Source organism: Lonchura striata, chromosome 26 (genome assembly GCF_050655825.1).
Source record: "Lonchura striata isolate lonStrDom1 chromosome 26, ASM5065582v1, whole genome shotgun sequence".
Classification (NCBI taxonomy): domain Eukaryota; kingdom Metazoa; phylum Chordata; class Aves; order Passeriformes; family Estrildidae; genus Lonchura; species Lonchura striata.
Window position 1 is genome coordinate 1,425,659 of NC_140728.1, and position 20,044 is coordinate 1,445,702.

Below are 20,044 nucleotides of genomic sequence, written 5' to 3' on the forward strand. Positions count from 1 at the left end.
AGCCGGGCAGGGAGGAGGTTCCTGCAGAGCTCCAGGTGCCCCAGAGGCGAGCAGGAGCCGGGGGCAGCCCCGGGGCAGAGCAGAGCCAGGGCTGGGCACGCCTGGCTCGGGACCTGCGGGCACTGCAGGGACTGCGGGGTCCGTGCCCAGCCAGGCTCGCTCGTCCTGGCTGGGTCTGCATGACTTGGCAATGGGCTGCCAAGGAGCTCCAGCCTGCCCTCCACGCCCCAAATATTGACTTCGTGCTCCTGCTGGGTGGGTGCACAGGCAGCAGCACAGTCGTGTGGGTGCTTGTCTCCTCCAAGTGAAAATGGCCAGGAGCTACCAGCACACACCTGTGTGAAAACAGCAGCTTCTGAACAGCCTAATTAGGGAACAGGGGTGCACAAACCTCACTGAAATGGCTGTGGTGGTATAAAATCTGCTTTTCGGGAGTCAAAATCCCATTATTTTATCCCCTGGAGAAAGTGGACTGAGGTTTCCTAGCAGCAATAACCGCTGTGTGCTGAGGTCCAGCCTTTCAGGCACTGGGCATCTGCCCTGGAGAAATGAGTGACAAAAAGAGCTGGTGAGCTGGTAGGGATCTGGTGATTCCCCTCAAAGGCTTTAAGGAGATTTCAAAACAATTTGCAGGTATTCCCCTTCTTAATAGATTTAGCAGCCAGGGAACAGAAATAGCAGCGAGTACGTCACGGAAAGTAGGAAACCTCTTTACCAGGTTAAAAATAAGCAAAGCACTCATTTAGGACAGGCAGGAGTAGAGTGGCTAATTGCTGAGGGAAGAGCAGTTTCCACTCTCACAGAGGTGTTGTCAGTGGGAGCGAGAGAACTGAGTCACCACTCAGGGCTCCTCGCTGCTCCTCGTGCCCTGCCCGGGGCTCTCACATTTCTGGGGGAAACCTGTCAGAATCGACCCACGGGGAGATTCACGGAGAGCCATTCCCAGGGCAGGAGGAGGCTCGGGGGCTGTGGGGTCCCTGCAGAGGCACCCAGAGCTGCTGAGCAGATGATCCAAAGGACAGTGTTGGGTTCTGCCCTCACATCACCCTTTTGAAGGCAGGTTTGTCACGGCTGTGGCTGGTGACAGCTTCACCAGGAGCGTGTGCTGCTGGCATTTGTCACTGCTGAACTGAGAGTCAACAGAGAATCAAGTCCTTTCTGTCTCATCATTCGTATTCTCTCAGCATATGTTTAAAGTCACTTCCATATTTCCAGAGCATCATTTGAGTTTAAAGTCCCTTTCTCTAACAGCACCAGCTCAGATTTTTGGCTAAGGATGCGCAAACCCCCGGCTCCTCAGCACTCACACCGCCCTGACCGCCCTTGCGGGAGCTCCCAGGCCCTCCTGCTGGGGATGGTGAGGGCTGGTGGCAATCGCCACACGTTTCTCTGCATCTTTGACTCCACAGGCGGCTGAAACACCAGAAGCCCCTGGCAAAGACCACGCGAGCCAAGGGAATGGAGGAGGCCCAAGCGGAGCTGCAGACCCCCACCCCACCACCCCGGCCGCGGGCCCGGCCGCCTCCGGCTGCTGCCCCGGGCTCTCGCCTGGTGCCCGTGGTTGCCCATGCCGGGGGCCGTCCCCTCAGCTCCTTCCGCTTCGTGTTCCACCAGCCCGGGCGGCCCAACTCGCTGGCGCCGTTCTGCACGGCGCAGAAACCCTCCTGCGGCCTGCGCTTCCAGCACGGCGCCCGCCACGGCCGGCGGCGCCTGGACGTGCCCAGCTCCGACCCCGGGCAGTGGAGATCCTGCCACGGCCCCAGGCCAGGGCCAGCCCAGCCCAGCAACGAGGGCTGAGAGAGGCAGCAGCAACAAGGGCTGAGAGAGGCAGCAGCAACGAGGGCTGAGAGAGGCAGCAATAAAGGCTGAGACAGCCAGCAATGAAGGCTAAGAGAGAGAGCAGCAATAAGGGCTGAGAGAGGCAGCAGCAACGAGGGCTGAGAGAGGCAGCAATAAAGGCTGAGAGAGCCAGCAATGAAGGCTAAGAGAGAGAGCAGCAATAAGGGCTGAGAGAGAGAGCAGCAATAAGGGCTGAGAGAGCCAGCAATGAAGGCTAAGAGAGAGAGCAGCAGTAAGGGCTGAGAGAGAGAGCAGCAACAAGGGCTGAGAGAGGCAGCAGCAATAAGGGCTGAGAGAGGCAGCAATAAAGGCTGAGCCAGCCAGCAGCCCGGGCAGTGGAGATCCTGCCACGGCCCCAGGCCAGGGGCAGCCCAGCCCAGCAACGAGGGCTGAGAGAGGCAGCATCAACGAGGGCTGAGAGAGGCAGCAATAAAGGCTGAGAGAGCCAGCAATGAAGGCTAAGAGAGAGAGCAGCAATAAAGGCTGAGAGAGAGAGCAGCAATAAGGGCTGAGAGAGGCAGCAGCAACGAGGGCTGAGAGAGGCAGCAGCAATAAAGGCTGAGAGAGGCAGCAATGAAGGCTAAGAGAGAGAGGCAGCAATAAAGGCTGAGAGAGAGAGCAGCAATAAGGGCTGAGAGAGGCAGCAGCAATAAGGGCTGAGAGAGAGAGCAGCAACAAGGGCTGAGAGAGGCAGCAATAAAGGCTGAGAGAGAGAGCAGCAATAAGGGCTGAGAGAGGCAGCAGCAATAAGGGCTGAGAGAGCCAGCAGCAGTAAGGGCTGAGAGAGAGAGCAGCAATAAGGGCTGAGAGAGGCAGCAATAAAGGCTGAGAGAGAGAGCAGCAATAAGGGCTGAGCCAGCCAGCAGCAGTAAGGGCTGAGAGAGCCAGCAGCAATAAAGGCTGAGAGAGAGAGCAGCAATAAGGGCTGAGAGAGCCAGCAGCAATAAAGGCTGAGAGAGGCAGCAGCAATAAGGGCTGAGAGAGCCAGCAGCAATAAAGGCTGAGAGAGCCAGCAGCAATATAGGCTGAGAGAGGCAGCAATGAAGGCTGAGAGAGCCAGCAGCAGTAAAGGCTGAGAGAGGCAGCAGCAACAAGGGCTGAGAGAGCCAGCAGCAATAAAGGCTGAGCCAGCCAGCAGCCCGGGCAGTGGAGATCCTGCCACAGCCCCAGGCCAGGGCCAGCCCAGCCCAGCAATGAGGGCTGAGAGAGGCAGCAATAAAGGCTGAGAGAGGCAGCAATAAAGGCTGAGAGAGAGAGCAGCAATAAGGGCTGAGAGAGCCAGCAGCAGTAAGGGCTGAGAGAGAGAGCAGCAATAAGGGCTGAGAGAGGCAGCAGCAATAAGGGCTGAGAGAGGCAGCAATAAAGGCTGAGACAGCCAGCAGCAGTAAGGGCTGAGAGAGCCAGCAGCAATAAGGGCTGAGAGAGAGAGCAGCAATAAGGGCTGAGAGAGGCAGCAGCAATAAAGGCTGAGAGAGGCAGCAATAAAGGCTGAGAGAGAGAGCAGCAATAAGGGCTGAGAGAGGCAGCAGCAATAAAGGCTGAGCCAGCCAGCAGCCCGGGCAGTGGAGATCCTGCCACAGCCCCAGGCCAGGGGCAGCCCAGCCCTGGCAATAACTGTGTGAGCAGCGAGCCAGTGCCAGCGCTGTGAGAGCACGGGCAGTGCCAGGCCAGGATGGGCAGGGAGGCTCTGCCCTGGCAAACATGCAGAGGGGGTTTGCTCTGGAATCCTGCCCAGCTCGTCCTGTCCTTCCCTGCAGTGGGTGTCACAGCACAGGGCACCGAGAGCGCCCATCCTGCCCAGCCTGGCCCAGCATGGCTTGGGCTGGGCTCAGGGCACCCCTGCAGGCTCACCTTGCACCCCTGCAGGCTCACCTTGTGAGGACACAATTAGCACATCCAATTAGTGTTCCTCAGCTTAATTCCTCTTCCCTAAGTGTTTTGTGATTGTGTAATGTTGCTTTTCTTAGCAGAGTTATTCCTGATTTACTGTGGTGCAGGAGCAATGCTGGCCTCTGTTACTCGTTAGGTAATGCAGCTGCTGGATATAAGCTGTGTGTTATGGAGAAAGCTGTGGGACACCCTGGACTCACATCCTTCCACTTCCAGCCCAGGCTCTGGCCCTCGATGCTTTCTGAGATTTTACTCCCGAGTACTTCTCAGAATGCTGCATGTCAAAGTGAAAGCAGCATTGGATTTGTATTTATGTGGAGAACTTTTCATGGTAACCCATCAGAAGTGGAAATTGCAGCTGCATTTAACTGCACTGGTGTGAGCTGAGTCTGCAGAGCAGCAGCCAGGGCACACTGCTGGGGTGAGCAGAGTGTGGGGTCATTTTGAGGAAAAAACACTCAATTAGCAGGACCAAGACTGGACACAGGACCCCTGGAGCTGGGGGGTGAGGGCCCTTCCCCTTCCTGCTGTCTGCAATGAAAGCAGACTTAAACCTTTACCATTCAAAGCAATTACGTTTCTATATTTGTCTCCACACCAAATTTACCCTCCTGGCGTGTCTCTTCCAGGAGCTGAAGTGGCACTTCCCCCTCCCTGAATTCCAGGCTCTGGAGCCCCTCTGGAATCCTCTGGCAGAGTGAGGTGAAGGGAAAGCAAAAAGCAGAAACAGCACAGAGGATTCAGAGTGGTTTTCTCTCATTCTTCTTACTCTGGTTCTGGTCCAAAAGTTCTTGCTTAGGTGACACCAGCCCTCCCCAAATGATAAATGAAGTGGATTAAGAGATTAGCTCATCACAGAGAAAATTCCACCCTCCTAATCTCCTGCTGGGCCTGTAATCTTCAAGACTTCCCCATTTTACCTCTCTTCTATTTTAACCTGAACTCTTAATGCCTTGCAGGAGCCCACCGCCCCTCCGAGCCTCATTGGCTGGGGAGGGATTTGCTGGGTGCTTAAATGTCACCTTGCCCTCCAAGGAGGGTTTTGTGCTTTTGGGATTTCCCAGGAACACGAGTCTCCATCACCGCTGGGATCTGCACAGCCCCAGGCACTTGGGCTGCTCCCGATGCCCTGAGCCTGCCCTGCTGGGGACGTGTGGGCTTTGAAGGCAGAACTGGGAGATTTTCCCCCACAATTTCACAAAGCCTCCGTTTTTGGCTGCAAAGGGACCGGCCCTTGGTGTGGAAATGGGGAACATGGACGGGAAAAGCGTGGAGGAGCTGAGCACCACCGAGTGCCACCAGTGGTACAAGAAGTTCATGACGGAGTGTCCTTCTGGCCAGCTCACCCTCTACGAGTTCAAGCAGTTTTTTGGCTTGAAAAACCTGAGTCCGGCAGCGAACAAATACGTTGAGCAAATGTTTGAGACGTTTGACTTTAATAAGGTAAATATTGCCCTTCCACTCGGCCGTGCAGGGATGGGCCGGGCTCTGCTCTGGGATCCCGTGAGCTGGGGCTGGGTGGGTGTGAGACAAAAACTGCTCTGGGTGCTGCACCCTGAGCCACCGCAGCCCCAAAAACTGCAAACGGGTTCTGGAACGTGAAAAATGCCACAAAAACTCTTCACCCACTGCCTGCTCTGCAAGGACACAGAGGCTCCCCCCAGAACTGACATTTTCCTTTTAAAACAGTGGGGTTTTATCTGGCATCTTTGATCCCTTTAAGATGAAGTGCCCTTCAATCCTTAAGCACTGGATGTTGTGACAGGAACTGCGAGGACAAGGGCTGCATTCACCCAGGGACAGGCAGTCCCCAGCTTGGACTGGGAATGTTTGTGCTTGGAACTGGCCATGGATTGCACCGGGATTGGTTTTATTCCATGGGAAAAGGAGCTCGGGCTCCCTGTGCAGAGACTTTGCAGCCCAGGCTGTGGCTGTGCCAGGCCCCAGAGGGGCAGTCCCAGAGCAGGGATTTGGGAATGCAGTCCTGGGGCAGAGATTTGGGAATGCAGTCCCAGAGCAGGGATTTGGGAATGCAGTCCTGCAGCAGGGATTTGGGAATGCAGTCCCAGAGCAGGGATTTGGGAATGCAGTCCTGGGGAAGGGATTTGGGAATGCAGTCCTGGGGAAGGGATTTGGGAATGCAGTCCCAGAGCAGGGATTTGGGAATGCAGTCCTGGGGAAGGGATTTGGGAATGCAGTCCCAGAGCAGGGATTTGGGAATGCAGTCCTGGAGAAGGGATTTGGGAATGTAGTCCCGGGGAAGGCATTTGGGAATGCAGTCCTGGGGAAGGGATTTGGGAATGCAGTCCCAGAGCAGGGATTTGGGAATGCAGTCCTGCAGTAGGGATTTGGGAAGCAGACGGATGCTGTGTCTCCAGCAGGAAACTGCATCCTCCTCTCCTTGCAAATGACCTCAAATTGCACCTCCTGTGAGATGAGGAATCTATTTTATGGCAACCCAAAGGGCTTAGTGGCATTAATCCCATTGACAAAAATGCAAATTGGGCCCTAAATCCTTCAGGTGTTTGGTTCGTGCCTTGGCCTTTCCCTTGCTCAGTGCCCTGTTTGAATGCATGCCTGAAAAGGGAATTGCTGCCCAGGAAATCCTGCTGGGAACGGGGCTTAGCAGTGATTTGTCCCTAATCTGGCTCCTGCAGCACTGGGATAAAGCAGATGATCTCCTCTGGAAGGCCCTGCTGCCTTTGCTCACTGACAAAAGCCTGGCTTAGGCCTGTGGTGGGAATCATGGAATCACTGACGCTGGGAAGGGCCCCAGGATCGCTGAACCCCGGCTCTGCCAGGCTCACCAGCACCCTGTGCCCAGTGCCACGTCCACGGGGCACAGCAGGAGCCACTGCCCTTCCAACACCAGGGAACGCTCTGTGCTGGGCAGGAGGCATTTTAGCAACCCCCTGGCAGCTGTGAGCATCAGGTCTGGGGGCGCTTTGGTGGCCTGGGAGCTCGTGGCAGCAGCTTGGCAGTGGTGCCACGTCCTGGGTCCAGCTGGACACCTCAAACACCGTGGCACGAGCTGGGGAGGGCAAACACCCGCGAGGAAAGTCACAGATAAAAGTGTTTGTGCTCCAAACGTGGAGCAGGTACAGCAATGGCACGGGCACAGAGAAACACCTGCCAGCCCGAGATGTCAGCAGCGTGCCGGGGTCACTTCTGAATTCACTCCTGTCCTGGAAATGAGACCCCCTGGCAGGAGAGAGGAGCTGTGGGTGTGTGCAGGCAGGATGGGGGTGGGTCATTTCTCAGGGCTCATCTGCACAAACCTCTCTGACCTCTGAATTCTGGCTGCTTTGGGCTGGTAATTAATGCCTGGCGTGTTAATTCCCTGAGCACAGGCCAGCTCTCAGTCCCCAGCCCGACCCACCCACCCAGTCCCTGCCTTCCCAACATCTATCGCTCCGAGGCTGGACTTGAGCTTGGAGGCCTTTCCCAGCCTTTATGGCTGTATAATTCTATCATTCCACAGCATTTCTCACAGATTCAGGTGGAACCTTGGCTTTCACCACTGCACCCCACGAGCCCCTGGTCTCAGCGTGGAGGGAGCAGCTCTGGGGAACTCCAGAAGCGACCAAGATGGTCCCTGAAACTGCCTGACTCTGCTTTTTGTCTCACCCTTCTGCTTCTAGGATGGCTACATAGATTTCATGGAATACGTGGCAGCTCTGAGCCTGGTGCTGAAGGGGAAGGTGGATCAGAAGCTGAGGTGGTATTTCAAGCTCTACGACGTGGATGGGAACGGCTGCATCGACCGGGCTGAGCTGCTGAACATCATCAAAGTGAGTGGGCCCCGCTCCCCACTGCTGCCACAGAGGGCTGCAGGACACGGAGAGGCTGCAGCAGGAGCTGCCAGCCCCTGAATCCCACTGCCCCAGCCTGCTGCTGTCCTCTGCCAGCGCTGCCAGCTGTGCCAGCCCCAGACCCTGCACCCCTCATCCTCTCCTGGCAGCCTGCTTGACCCTGTGCGCTGAAACTGGGGCTGAGATAAGCACTTGAATTTAATCTAAGGGTTTTCAGAGGTGAATGGCCTCTGTCTTATCCCAGCATGCCCACTAAATCTTGTAAAGCATCGATTGCCTTTTTAGGTGGTTTTAATCTCCAGCCTTTTAGACAGGACTCGTTCCTTTCAAAGCCTAACTGCCTGAAAACAAGTTTTAGCATTTGGCCTTTCATGCCTGGCCATTTGGGCACTTGTTCTGGTGGGCACACAGCCCTGCAGGGCACTCAGCAATGCCTGTGCCCCTCTCCCCTCCAGGCCATTCGATCCATCAACCGCTGCAACGAGAAGATGACGGCGGAGGAGTTCACAGACATGGTGTTCAACAAAATCGATATAAATGGAGATGGTGAGGCCCTTCCTCGGGCAGTGCCCCTGCTCTGCCTTCCCTCCCCTGCCCCCCAGGCTGCCAGAGCAGCTCCTGCTGCTGGATGTCCCAAACCACCGGCATGGGGAGAGCTGGCAGAGGGTGGCTCCCGGTGGGGCTGAGCTCCCCATCCCCTGTGGGCTGCCCAGGGGACACTGCCCACAGCCCCTCCAGGGTGGGCACAATGCCCAGGGGACCCTGCCCCAGCCCCTCCAGGTGGGTCTGTGCCGGGCTTTGGGGCACAATGCCCAGGGGACACTGCCCACAGCCCCTGCAGGGTGGGCACAATGCCCGGGGATACTGCCCCAGCCACTCCAGGGTGGGCACAATACCCAGGGGACCCTGCCCCAGCCCCTGCAGGTGGGTCTGTTCCGGGCTTTGGGGCACAATGCCCAGGGGACACTGCCCCAGCCCCTCCAGGGTGGGCACAATGCCCAGGGGACCCTGCCCCAGCCCCTGCAGGTGGGTCTGTGCCGGGCTTTGGGGCACAGTGCCCGGTGCTGAGACCCCGCTGCCAGGCTCTGTGCCATGCTGGGGCACAGGGAGCAGCCATCCTGCAGGCTTTAACGCAGCTCTGGGATGTGCCCCCAGGTGAGCTGTCCCTGGAGGAGTTCATGGAGGGCGTGCAGAAGGACGAGATGCTGCTGGACATCCTGACCCGCAGCCTGGACCTGACCCACATCGTGCGGCTGATCCAGAACGACGGCAAGAACCCCCACGAGGGCGGGCAGGACGCCCAGGATGCCCCGTAGCTCCCGGGACACTGCCCCGGCCCCCCTGGCACCGCCAGCTGGGCTGGGGCTGCGGGGCTGCAGCTCCCCGTGGCAGACCTGGCATCCCCGGGATGGCCTCGGGGCCCCGGGGTGCTCTGCTGAGCTCAGAGCGGGGACAGCCCCCAGGCAGGGGAGCAGCACCAGCCTGGGTGGGCCAAGAACCCCCAAAATCCCACCGAGGCTGTGGCCGACACCCCCGGCGGGGTCCGGGCAGGGGCTGCCCGTGACTTGGCCCCAGTGAGAGGGGTCCTGGAAAAGCAGATCTAAACCTTCCCCTTCCTTTTGTATTTGCAGCCCGAGCAGTCAGCAGTTCTGGTCGCTCCTGCCTTCACTCCTCATCGTTCGCTCAGCAGTGATTAGTGACAATGTGATAAAACATTTCTGAGCTAGAAAAAGGGGAGGGGTGAATGCAGTGGCTTTTCCTTGTTTGAAAGCATTAAAAACATTGAATGGTGCCTTTTTTTAACAACCTCCTGGACTGTAAGGAAATGTTTCTCCCTGAAGCATCTGGAAGGAAGGAAGGAAGGAGGGAAGGAGGGAAGGAAGTCCTTCCAGATAAGAGAACCAGCAGTGCAGGAACCTGAAGGGAGCTGTAGGACTGTTGGTGTTTCCCACCTGGCAAAGGAGCCCCAGGAGGTTTTGACCCCCTTGGCAGTGTGGGTTCTGGAGGGCGAGGCTCAGCTCAGAGTGCCCGTGGTACCCGAGGGTCCCTGCCAGGCCCGGAGCCGGGTGGGATCAGGGCAGTGCCCGGGAGGGATCAGGGCAGCCCTGGCACAGGAGCAGGGGCAGCCTCACCCGAGCTCCTGCAGGAGCTCCTCACCCCTGGGGGCTCTCCCAGGCCTGGTGGGGCAGCGCAGGACACCAGGAAGGATTTCTTGCCCAGCTGAGAGTTTTGTTATTTAGCACTGGGTGTTTGCAATCCATAAGCAGCTTCCTGACCATTTCTCCTGTGCGTCCTTTTCACTGGACGGAGTTTTACCTGGAAGCTTTTGTACTTCCAGTCCTTTATTAGGTGAGCTAATAAAGATGTTTTACAATATTATTTCAGGTCACGCTTCTTCTCTCTCAAATCAACCCTTCTGTTTCTGGCAGGGCAGATTCAGTGGCTCTCAGCAATACAGACACAGCTGCTCTGGGGTTGTTCTGGGGCTCACAAACCACAGGAGCCCATGGTGGCCAACTTGGCCCCTCACAGCACTGCAAGAGGGAGCAGCTGCACCCCTCAGCAGGGGTGGGCCGAGCTGTTTACTCACAGTGGAACTAACTCTGCCTCCTGCAGCAGAACCGGCTCCCCGCACATCAGCAGCAGCACGCTCAGAGCCCTTTGGCTCTGCAGCAGCACAGGAGGGAGCTGAGCTCAGCGTGGGCTCTCTGAGCTCCCCCCGGGCACAGACCCCCTCAGCCCTGCCCGAGCTTCCCTCTGCCTCCCTCTGCACCCAAGGGCGGCAAGAAGCAGCTTTGAGCAGTCAGATCTCTAGTTATAAAGCCAAAGTTGTTCTAAAAGGGCTATCCCTGACCCACCCCTGTCCCCATCCCATGGATCACATCCCAATCTCATGGATCCCATGCCATGCCATGCCATGCCATGCCATGCCATCCCATCCCATGCCATGCCATGCCATGCCATGCCATGCCATCCCATGCCATGCCATGCCATGCCATGCCATGCCATGCCATGCCATGCCATCCCATCCCATGCCATGCCATTCCCGGTTTTTGGGGCCCCCCCTCTCCCCCCGCTCCCGCCGTGTCCGCCCGTCCCGCAGCGCCCCCTGCCGGCCCCGCCGGGAGCCGCGGAACGTGCCGGGATCGCCCCGGGACCCAAACCCGAGAGGATCCCCCAAAACAGCCCCGGGACCCCAAACCCGAGAGGATCCCCCAAAACAGCCCCGGGACCCCAAACCCCAGAGGATCCCCCAAAACAGCCCCGGGACCCAAACCCGAGAGAATCCCCCAAAACAGCCCCGGGAACCCAAACCCCAGAGAATCCCCCAAAACAGCCCCGGGACCCAAACCCGAGAGGATCCCCCAAAACAGCCCCGGGACCCCAAACCCCAGAGAATCCCCCAAAACAGCCCCGGGACCCAAACCCGAGAGGATCCCCCAAAACAGCCCCGGGACCCAAACCCCAGAGAATCCCCCAAAACAGCCCCGGGACCCCAAACCCGAGAGGATCCCCCAAAACAGCCCCGGGACCCCAAACCCGAGAGGATCCCCCAAAACAGCCCCGGGACCCCAAACCCCAGAGAATCCCCCAAAACAGCCCCGGGACCCCAAACCCCAGAGGATCCCCCAAAACAGCCCCGGGACCCCAAACCCGAGAGGATCCCCCAAAACATCCCCGGGACCCCAAACCCGAGAGAATCCCCCAAAACAGCCCCGGGACCCCAAACCCCAGAGGATCCCCCAAAACAGCCCCAGGACCCAAACCCGAGAGGATCCCCCAAAACAGCCCCGGGACCCAAACCCGAGAGGATCCCCCAAAACAGCCCCGGGACCCCAAACCCCAGAGGATCCCCCAAAACAGCCCCGGGACCCAAACCCCAGAGGATCCTCCAAAACAGCCCCGGGACCCCAAACCCCAGAGGATCCCCCAAAACAGCCCCGGGTCCCAGAATCAGGCAGGATCTTTAAGGGTGATGCACTTGAGGCACTCCCCAGGCTCCCGAGGTGCACTTAATTTTGAAGGAAAGAAAGAAGAGAAAGGGAAGAAGGAAGGAAAGGAAAAGGAAAGTCAGCAAGGAAAGAAATAAAAGAAAGGAAGGAACGGCAGGCAGGAAGGCAGGAAGGAAAGAAAGGGAGGAAAGTAAAGGAGGAAAGGGAGGAAAAGAAGGAAAGGGAGGAAAGAAAGGAAAGGAATTTTGCCATGGCACAGCAGAGCACAGGCGCTGTTAGAGAAGCACAGGCAGCGCCTGCAGTGAGCGGCTCGGGGCTGAGGAGGTCACTCTGGCTTCCCACAGGACATTTTCCAGGGATCCTGCCCACCAATGTCCCGGACACAAAGCCCCGGAGAGCCGCCCCTGCCCAAAGCTCAGCTGAGCTCAGAGCTGCGTGCGGGACCCTCGCTGCTCCTCAGCCTCCCGTCCTGCTGCTCAGGGATGCATCTCCCGGAGGATTTTAGGATGTGACGCCTCCTTGGCTGCTGCTCCCTCTCCCTTCCACAACAGCCTCAGCTCCAGCTCTCCAAGCTGATTTCTGCACCTTCGCTCCCACGCAGCCGCGGGGCATCGGCAAGGAGCAGATGGTAGCCCAGAAAAGTCAAGTGGCATTTGCCTTTTCCAAGCCATCCTGCTTCCCAGTTTAGAGCAGAAGGAAATCCGATCAGCCAAATCCAATTGGAGCTGGGCCCTAAGTCTGGAAAACGGATTATGCAAACGCCTGCCATCGCCAGCCTGCTGTGAACGGAGCCGGGGAGGAGGTCAGGGCTTCTGCAGCCCGGCCTTTAAAACAGCAGCCAGGCCAAAGCACCCTGCCATTTCTTCAGCAAAGATGACACAATCCATAAGAGGAGCGATTTTCCGCGGGTTCTGCCAGCTCTGGCACAAACAGAGCCCCTGCCCTGCGCCCACAGGACTGGAAGCACCCAGCTGCTGTCCTGCTCCAGTCCTGCCAGGTTACACTGGGGGCACCTGACTGCACTTTCTGCTCCCCTCGTTTAGGCACCTGGTTCCAGTTCCATTGAGAAACACTGGTTTGTTTTTTTTAATTATCCTCTCACGGATTTTGCTGTCATCACAGGGAAGTTAAACAGAAGAGGCTCCTTCCCTCCTCTGCAACAGCATCCCACCTCTGCCTTATCTCTGTCAGCTGCTCACCAGCTCCTCCCCTAAATTCAATATATCACACTCACAGCTACAGTTTCAGTCAGGTGCTTACGCAGCTCTTCATCTAATTAACAAACAGATTCTGGGAAACAAAGGCTTTTAATAAATATTTCTTTATTCAAGTCGTGTTTTACAAAACTTCTACCGACATCTGTACAAACGCTCACCAGGGGAGCGCTGCTGGCCTGGGGACAGCCCCTGCAGGGCCTGGGCTGGCCAGGTGAGCAGAACTGGAGAATTTGAAGCATTTCAGTGAAGCAGCAAAGTGCAATTCTATGAACTAAACGGCCTCTCTAAACCCGTGCGAGGAGCAGGCTGTGTTACCTTGGTGAGATGCTGAAGAGTAAGGAATTCTTAGAGATTTCTATCCTCCAATGAAAACATTTTTTCACAAGCTGGAAAATCAATAAAAGTGAATGCTTTCATCCAGGCTCTCAAGTCAGAAGTCAGATTTTTCTTTCAGATCCTGAGCTGATAAACTATTGACCAGAGAGAGTTTGAGCAGCTGCCTCGGAGCAGCAGAGAGCACAAGTCCAATCAGCAACCACAAACTGCTCAGTGAACTCACAAAAAGCTGTTTCCAAGTGGAAATGGGCACCACTGAACTCCACCAACGATTGTGTCTAATCCTGAGCACTTCCCCATGGAATTTAAACACTGGCTAAACTGACAAGACCACAAACCAGCAAACTAATCAGCTAATGACAGCTACTACAGTCCTAATTAAAGGCCACAAAAGAGGGGTTGTAAATCTTTTCATTGGTATGACCTGGCCCACTGATCCCATAGGAAAATTAAAATGGAACAGACAAGCTCATGTTATTTTCCTGGGGGGTTTTCTTCTTTCGAATGAACCAGTAAATCCAATAAAGGTGAACCAAAATATCAATTCAGCCCAAATTCTTTTCCCACATAGTTCTATGTAGAAACACGGGTTAGAACAGCAGAGCTCAGCCTGCAACTTGTGTAAATTCTGAATCTGCAGTCTGGGGCTAAATTAAGTGCAGTGTAAAACCACTGTACTGGAATTTTTGTCACTTTTTCCACTTTTCAAGGCCAGTTTGGACAGGGCTTGGAGCAATCTGATGTGGCATCGCTGCCAGGGCAGGGGGCTTGGAAATCCAGGAGTTTTGAGGTTCTCCCACCCCAAACCATCCATGATTTCTGATTCTGGGGTCCTGCCGTGGAGCAGCACAAATCCTCTCATTGCAGAGGCCCCAAGATCAGGGGCTGGAAGGAGCCGGGTCCCACCTGGGCTCTGCGTGGGGCTGGGAAATGGCAGCGTTTGGAGTCAGCATCCCCAGCCCCTGAGGCTCCGGGCAGGAGCAGGAGCAGCCTCTGGTCCCCGGGAGCTGCTGCTGCTCCTGCCCAGCCCTGCCCTCGTTTCCCTGGGGGGCTCTGGGTGCTGTCCCGTGCTGGGGGCTCTGTGCTGGCCTGCAGGGATCTGACAGGGCACCAGTGAATGCCACAGGGCACACAGAGAGCCCCCGAGCATCCAGGAGCTGCCCGTGCTGCTGTGAGAGCTGTGAGAGCAGCAGTGAGCCCTGCCAGCCCCAAACCTGCGCTGGGGACAGGACAGCACTGCTGGCTCCATCCCTCCCCAAACCTGCGCTGGGGACAGGACAGCACTGCTGGCTCCATCCCTCCCCAAACCTGCGCTGGGGACAGGACAGCACTGCTGGCTCCATCCCTCCCCAAACCTGCGCTGGGGACAGGACAGCACTGCTGGCTCCATCCCTCCCTGCCACCAGCCCCAAACCTGCTCAGCATCTGCTTCACGAAGTTTGTTCCTTGGGGTGTATCCAAAAAGCAGAGCTGGCAAACACGGAATTGTGTACACAGCAAGACTTATTCACGGGCCAGAAATAGTCCCCGGGTACCAGCAGAGCTCAGCACGAGGGTTTTACATCAGAGATGACTCCTTAAACCACGCCGTTTTTCATCTGGATGCTGAGATGGAATTAAAAAGGAAAGTCGCTACCAGGCTAGAGGAGGGGCCGCCCTTGGGACTCAGCATCACCATTTCAGCTGCGTGAGAGCCGAATTCGCTCAGAACAAAGCACTCTTTCTCCTCTGCTCAGTGATCCATCCCCCGGGGTTCACATCCATTTGCAACATCTTCATCACCCACTTGTCCTTCCTGGCTCCATCAATGAACTCGTCAAGAGACAGCTGCCCTGTGGGTGAGATGGGGGCACAGATGGGCACTGAGGGAGATAAGAGAGGAGGAGGAGGCAGGATTCCACCCAGGTGTCAGATAAAACGCTAATCAGACCATCTTAGGCGTGCCCACACCTCTGGGGCCAGGCAGCTGAAAGACAAGCCAGGGGCTGTGACCACCCCAACGGGACCCAGGGGTGCCCACCCCAACGGGACCCTCCGGACCCTGCAGGGGCTCACCGGGCCCCTCCAGGACCTGTGCCAGGCAGGTCCTGCAGGTCCCAGTCTGCTGGAGCAGCGCCTTCACCCAGCTCTGTGCTGGCACCGGGACCTGCCCCTGCCTGCTGGGGCTGTCAGAGTGACACCAAAACTGCCCCAGCAGCGACTGCTCTGTGCTCTACAGCAGAGTAACAACCGAAAAGATTTCTCCCTGCTCCACCAAGGGTCTGCTGGCCCTGTGGAACGGAGCAGAACCAAGTCCAGCTGTCCTTTGTGGGACACACAGCAGAGCCAAGGGAGCCCTGGCAGGCAGGAATGACCTGGGCCACCCAGACTCACCGTCCCCATTCTCATCCACCAGCTGGAATATCCTGTCCACCACCTCCTCGGGAGTCAGCAGCGGGGTCCTGTCCTCCACGTCCGACCAGCACACCTTCTTCAGCCTGTAGATGGACTGGAAGGGGCTCACAGGTTAGGACAAGGACTGCGAGATGAAAAGCAGTGAGCCCTGCTGCCATCCCATCGCTGTCAAGGTCTCTTTCAAAGGCTTTAACCTTTCTGGGAAGTTCTGTCCCAGAGCACCTCAGCTCTGGGTTGGGACCTCTGGCCTCAGCCTGCCCTGGCTGCACATGAATCACCTCATTGCCCTGTGAAGCTGCTGCCCCCCTGCCCTCCTCTCTCACTGCTCACACCTCTGGGCTCTTTGCAAAGCACAGAGGGAGAGTTCCAGAGGGGCAAACCCCAGACCCTGAGGGATTTTTTGCTGGCACCCAAAGGCTGCCCCTGCCCTCTCTGGGGAGCCGTGCCCCGGCTGCAGCCCAAGCCTGTCTCAGCTCACGTTCTGGGGCCGGGCTGGACCTGCTCCTGCCGTGGCACTGCTGCCCCTGGGTACCTTTCGTGCTTAGGGCGAAGGCTTTTGTCTAAAGTCTTCCCAGAGAGAGGATTAGCAGCGGCCTCACAGCTCTGGGCACTTGTGGCTGACCTCAAAGCCGTGATGGGAGGTGGCCCAGACAGGCTGGCCTGCTTTCACACCTGCAGCAGGTGACTGGCTGCTCACCCTCCCAGCCCCGCTGCCCACGGGGCAGCTCCTGGCACTGCCCTTCCTGAGGGCTCACAGGGCACGAGCAGCTTCTGCCCTCAGTGCAGAGCACATCTGCCCGTGCCCGGCTGGTGCCCAGCATCCCCGAGCCTGCCAAAGAGCAGGACTGCTCACAGGAGGGGCTGGGCAGTGCCCACTCACCTCCACGATTTCCAGCAGCTCGGGTTTGTCTATGCAGCCGTTGCCATCCTTGTCGTACACCTTGAACGTCCACCTCAGCTTGTGCTCCAGCTTGCCCCGCAAAACCAGATTCAGGGCAGCCACGTATTCCAGAAAATCAATGGTGTTATCCTGTGGCAACACAGAAGCAGCAGCTGGGTGACCCTTGGCTGGGTAGAAGGTGGGTGGAAAAGTTTTTACAGCTTCCAGAAAAGCTGGGTCGGAGCTGCCAGAAGGACAGGGCAGGGGCAGGGGCTTGTTTGGCACTTGGAGGGAGGTTTGTGGCAGTTCAGCAGGCACAGCCACACCCTGTGCAGCCAGGCTGGGCTCCTCCCCACTAAAAACAGGAAAAGAGTCCCTGTCCTGTTAAAAAAACCCTGTAAATGAGGAGTGGGACTTCAACTTTTATGCACAGTTTGCTCTGCTACCTTTTCCCCACAGCTTTCATAAGGGACTTTGGGACCTGAAGCTTTCATTTTTTGCAGGAATTTGGTTTTTCACAACTTGGAATACTGAGAGAAGCCTGACCTGCTGACATCTTCTGTGGCCTTTTTAAATCCTTCCCACAAACTGACTTTTGCTGCCACTGCAATGAGATTTTGACCCTATTTCCAAAGGGAGCTTAAGGGAGATGAGTTGATCAGAGATGAACAAGCTGAGTCCCCTTTTCCTGTATTGATACAAGGAACAAACATCCCCAGAGCAGCTGGAGAATGATCAAGAGCCTCAGGAAAAGAGTAACTGAGGCATTTGGCAAGTGCTGCCCAGCCAAGGCAGCTGAGAGCCCACAGCATCCCTGCTGCAGTGCAGCAGTGCAGGGATGCAGAGCTGTGGCTGCACCCAAAACCCACCTTCCCCAGGTGTCTCATGGCAAATGCAGCGAAGGGAATCAAAGCCAGAATGTCCGAATTGTTCAGCACGCCTCTGCTTTTGGAAAGCAAAGCTAAAATTGATATTACAAACCACCTGCTCGTACCTGATACTGACACTTCTCCAACACAGAACAAGCCTGAGTAGGATTTTCCTGCACAGGAATTTCCCCTCTACCTCAACAGATTAAAAAATTTTTGCCATGTGGGAGCCTTGGCTGCTTGAGGGTTTCAAAGTGTGACTGCCTAAGTTTCAACTTTTTAATGCACCCTTAGTCCCTTAAGGGGATGTTCTGACCTTAATTTAGGGGGAGATTTGAGGAGATAAATCCAGGCCAGCCTGTGCTCTTCTCCTGCTCTCACTGGTCCCTCATTACGTATATAATAATCTCAATAAATGACTGTAAAACCTTCTCAGCACTTACCCCGTTCTTGTCAAAAGCCCTGAACATGTTCTCCACATACTCTGCTGCCTCCTGGTTGTCCTGGACCCCGAAGAACCTCTTGAACTCGTGCATGAAGAGGGTCCCGCTGGGACATTCCACCACAAATTTCTTATACCACTCCTGCAGCTCTGCAACATCGATCTCTCCTTGCTCCCCTTCAGCATTGGTGAACTGCTGTCCCATTTTCCTCCGGAAAGCAGGATTAAAAACAGGAGGAAAAGAAGAAAAACCCTGCCAAAGTCCTTTGCTCTTTTCCTTCTTGCTGTCTCCTGCCTTCCTCTGATGTCAGTGCTGTGTCTTGCCCTGTCACCTTCCCCTTCTTGTGCTTTATTTTCTGTTCCTGCTCCCCTGCCCAGCTCCTGGAGCTCCGTGTGCTCCCAGGAGATCTCAGAGTGGCTCCTGTGCCCCGGAGCACTGAGCACTGGGCACGGATAAAAATAACTAAAGATCATTAGGAGATTCCCACCCATGAGCCCCAGAGACCTTCAGATGTTCTCAGCTGTGCCCTATTTAGAAGCAAACTCCAGGGGCTCAGGGTCTTTCTGCACATTAATTCCTCCCTGTCAAAGAATCTGGGAGCAGAGGTTCCCTGTACACACAACACACAGCCCCATTCTCTGTCCTGTAGAGTTTTCTAGGGGAAAAAGGGATTATGGGGGAAGGAACAGGAATCTTTGCAGTGCTGGCTTGTGTTACCTGCCTGTGGGGGCTGCTCAGTGCTCCAGTGAGATGGGGCACAGGAGAAACAGCAGCTACAGAGAGGGAATCCTGAGAAAACAAACACTGCCACAGGAAAAGCTGCTGATGGATTAAATGAATTCAATGCCTCCATAGGCTGTGACACAATTAGTGAAGGCACCTAATACACACACATTCCTCTTACTGCCACATCTCCTTCTTAAAGCTTGCAGCTAAGGAGAGCAGGGATTGCTTATTTCCATATTTGTAGAGCATATTCTCCTTATTCCCTTCCCCTCTTTGTGTCCATGGAAATCCTCCTGCTCACCCCTTCCCCCCGTTCATTTTTGGCTTTGATGACAGACACAAAGTGCAGCTCGTGCCTGGGCTCGCTGCTCCTGTCCAGCACACTCAGAGCCCTCTCCTCTTCCTCAGCAGCTTTTTGGCACACAGAGCCATTGTTCTGAACCCAGCCACTGCCTGTGTCAGGGGAAGGAATGACCTGAGCTATAAATGTGCCCAAGCCAGCCCAATATCTTCATTAAGAGGATTGGAGCAGCATTAATAGGAAACCATAGGTTCTCTTAGCCTAAATGCAAGGCCCAGATGCATTTAAGCTGCTCGTTTTTTGGAACTTTTTTGGTGTTGGTTAGGGAAGAAGAGCCTCTCTCACGTAAGAATACTGGTTAAGAACCTGGCTGCAATTTGAATTTGATATTGCAGAACAGTAGAGCAATTCATGCTGCACTGTCAGAGTGGGATTTGGCCTGAATCTACTCACACCTGCAAGTGACCCGGCAGTGGTACTGTATATATATATATATATTTATTTATTTATATTTATTTGTTTATTTATTTATATTTATATATACACACGGAGGTTTGCAGGAGTATAACACAGCCTTACACCTTTACATGTAAGGATATCCAGGCAAGGTTTGGTTTCACTGAAAAGAAGAGCAAAGAGAGGACAGAGACAACACAGCAGAAGCCTGGAGATGGATGGGAAGGGCCAGAGAAGTTGCCAGAAAATGTAAGACTCTTCTATTTCAGTTAAAGCATTTTTATCTAATGATATTCTTATCTATCCTTGTGCCTAGAAGAATGCAAGACAATCATGAACTCAACCCCTCCTTTTGGGAGTGCTTCAGCCCCTGACTCGGAGATGCCTCGTCCACAGCAGAGCAGCTGTGGGGCTGCCTGGAGAAAAACAGCAATAAATCCATGCCCCCATTTTCCTCTTCTAGAGCTACTGGACAGAAGTATTTGGAAGCCACAGTCATGTTTATAAATGATTTGATCTAACTTTGGAACTATCTTGGCTGGTGAGGCCAGGAGTTCTCCCTGGGTCACAGAGAGCCCCGGCACAGAGGGGCTGCCAGGACAGGCTGGGAGGGATTCATTCCTCTTTCCTGCAGGACAGCTGGGGAGTCTGGGCTGTGCTGGGTGAAGCCTCTCCACCATTGTGTGCTGCTCTCCTGCACGGAGCTGCCTGCTGGAATGTGAGTGCTGAGAGCACGCAGCAAGACTCCACATGCCCAGGACATTGTCTTGACTCATTGCATAATTTTGTTTTGCCTTATGGGAACTTGGTGATCTGTTCCCAGGAGAGAAAATGGTTCCTTTTTGTTTTGATGACTGCAATCTTCTCCAGCTGGGAACAAAGGGCTGCAAGAGACCTGGAGTACAAAGCCCAGCTGCTGCTGTTGCAG

At 55.7% G+C, this 20,044-nt stretch overlaps 2 protein-coding genes across 2 annotated transcripts; one reads left to right on the forward strand and one right to left on the reverse strand.

Moving 5' to 3' along the window:
- The first annotated feature begins 3,667 nt into the window (after nucleotides 1-3,667).
- Nucleotides 3,668-10,484, forward strand: GUCA1A (guanylate cyclase activator 1A). The gene is made up of 4 exons (XM_021539474.3): nucleotides 3,668-5,172; nucleotides 7,371-7,520; nucleotides 7,997-8,087; nucleotides 8,697-10,484. The coding sequence occupies exons 1-4, from the start codon at nucleotides 4,975-4,977 to the stop codon at nucleotides 8,855-8,857; spliced, it is 600 nt and encodes a 199-aa protein (XP_021395149.1). The 5' UTR covers nucleotides 3,668-4,974; the 3' UTR covers nucleotides 8,858-10,484.
- Nucleotides 10,485-10,981: 497 nt separating this feature from the next.
- Nucleotides 10,982-18,704, reverse strand: GUCA1B (guanylate cyclase activator 1B). The gene is made up of 4 exons (XM_021539485.3): nucleotides 17,634-18,704; nucleotides 16,322-16,471; nucleotides 15,421-15,535; nucleotides 10,982-14,879 (listed from the first exon to the last, which is right to left on the reverse strand). Exons 1-4 carry the CDS (start codon nucleotides 17,835-17,837, stop codon nucleotides 14,752-14,754), a joined length of 597 nt encoding a protein of 198 aa, XP_021395160.1. The 5' UTR covers nucleotides 17,838-18,704; the 3' UTR covers nucleotides 10,982-14,751.
- Nucleotides 18,705-20,044: the final 1,340 nt, after the last annotated feature.

Excerpts from the sequence above, each read along its gene's own strand:
- GUCA1B (XM_021539485.3), bottom strand. The coding sequence starts at position 17,837 with ATGGGACAGCAGTTCACCAATGCTGAAGGGGAGCAAGGAGAGATCGAT. Across the intron at positions 16,472-17,633 it reads GGGCTTTTGACAAGAACGGG|GATAACACCATTGATTTTCT; the intron begins GTAAGTGCTGAG and ends GTGTTGCCACAG. Across the intron at positions 15,536-16,321 it reads AGCTGCTGGAAATCGTGGAG|TCCATCTACAGGCTGAAGAA; the intron begins GTGAGTGGGCAC and ends AGCCCCTTCCAG.
- GUCA1A (XM_021539474.3), top strand. The coding sequence starts at position 4,975 with ATGGGGAACATGGACGGGAAAAGCGTGGAGGAGCTGAGCACCACCGAG. Across the intron at positions 5,173-7,370 it reads AGACGTTTGACTTTAATAAG|GATGGCTACATAGATTTCAT; the intron begins GTAAATATTGCC and ends TTCTGCTTCTAG. Across the intron at positions 8,088-8,696 it reads AATCGATATAAATGGAGATG|GTGAGCTGTCCCTGGAGGAG; the intron begins GTGAGGCCCTTC and ends ATGTGCCCCCAG.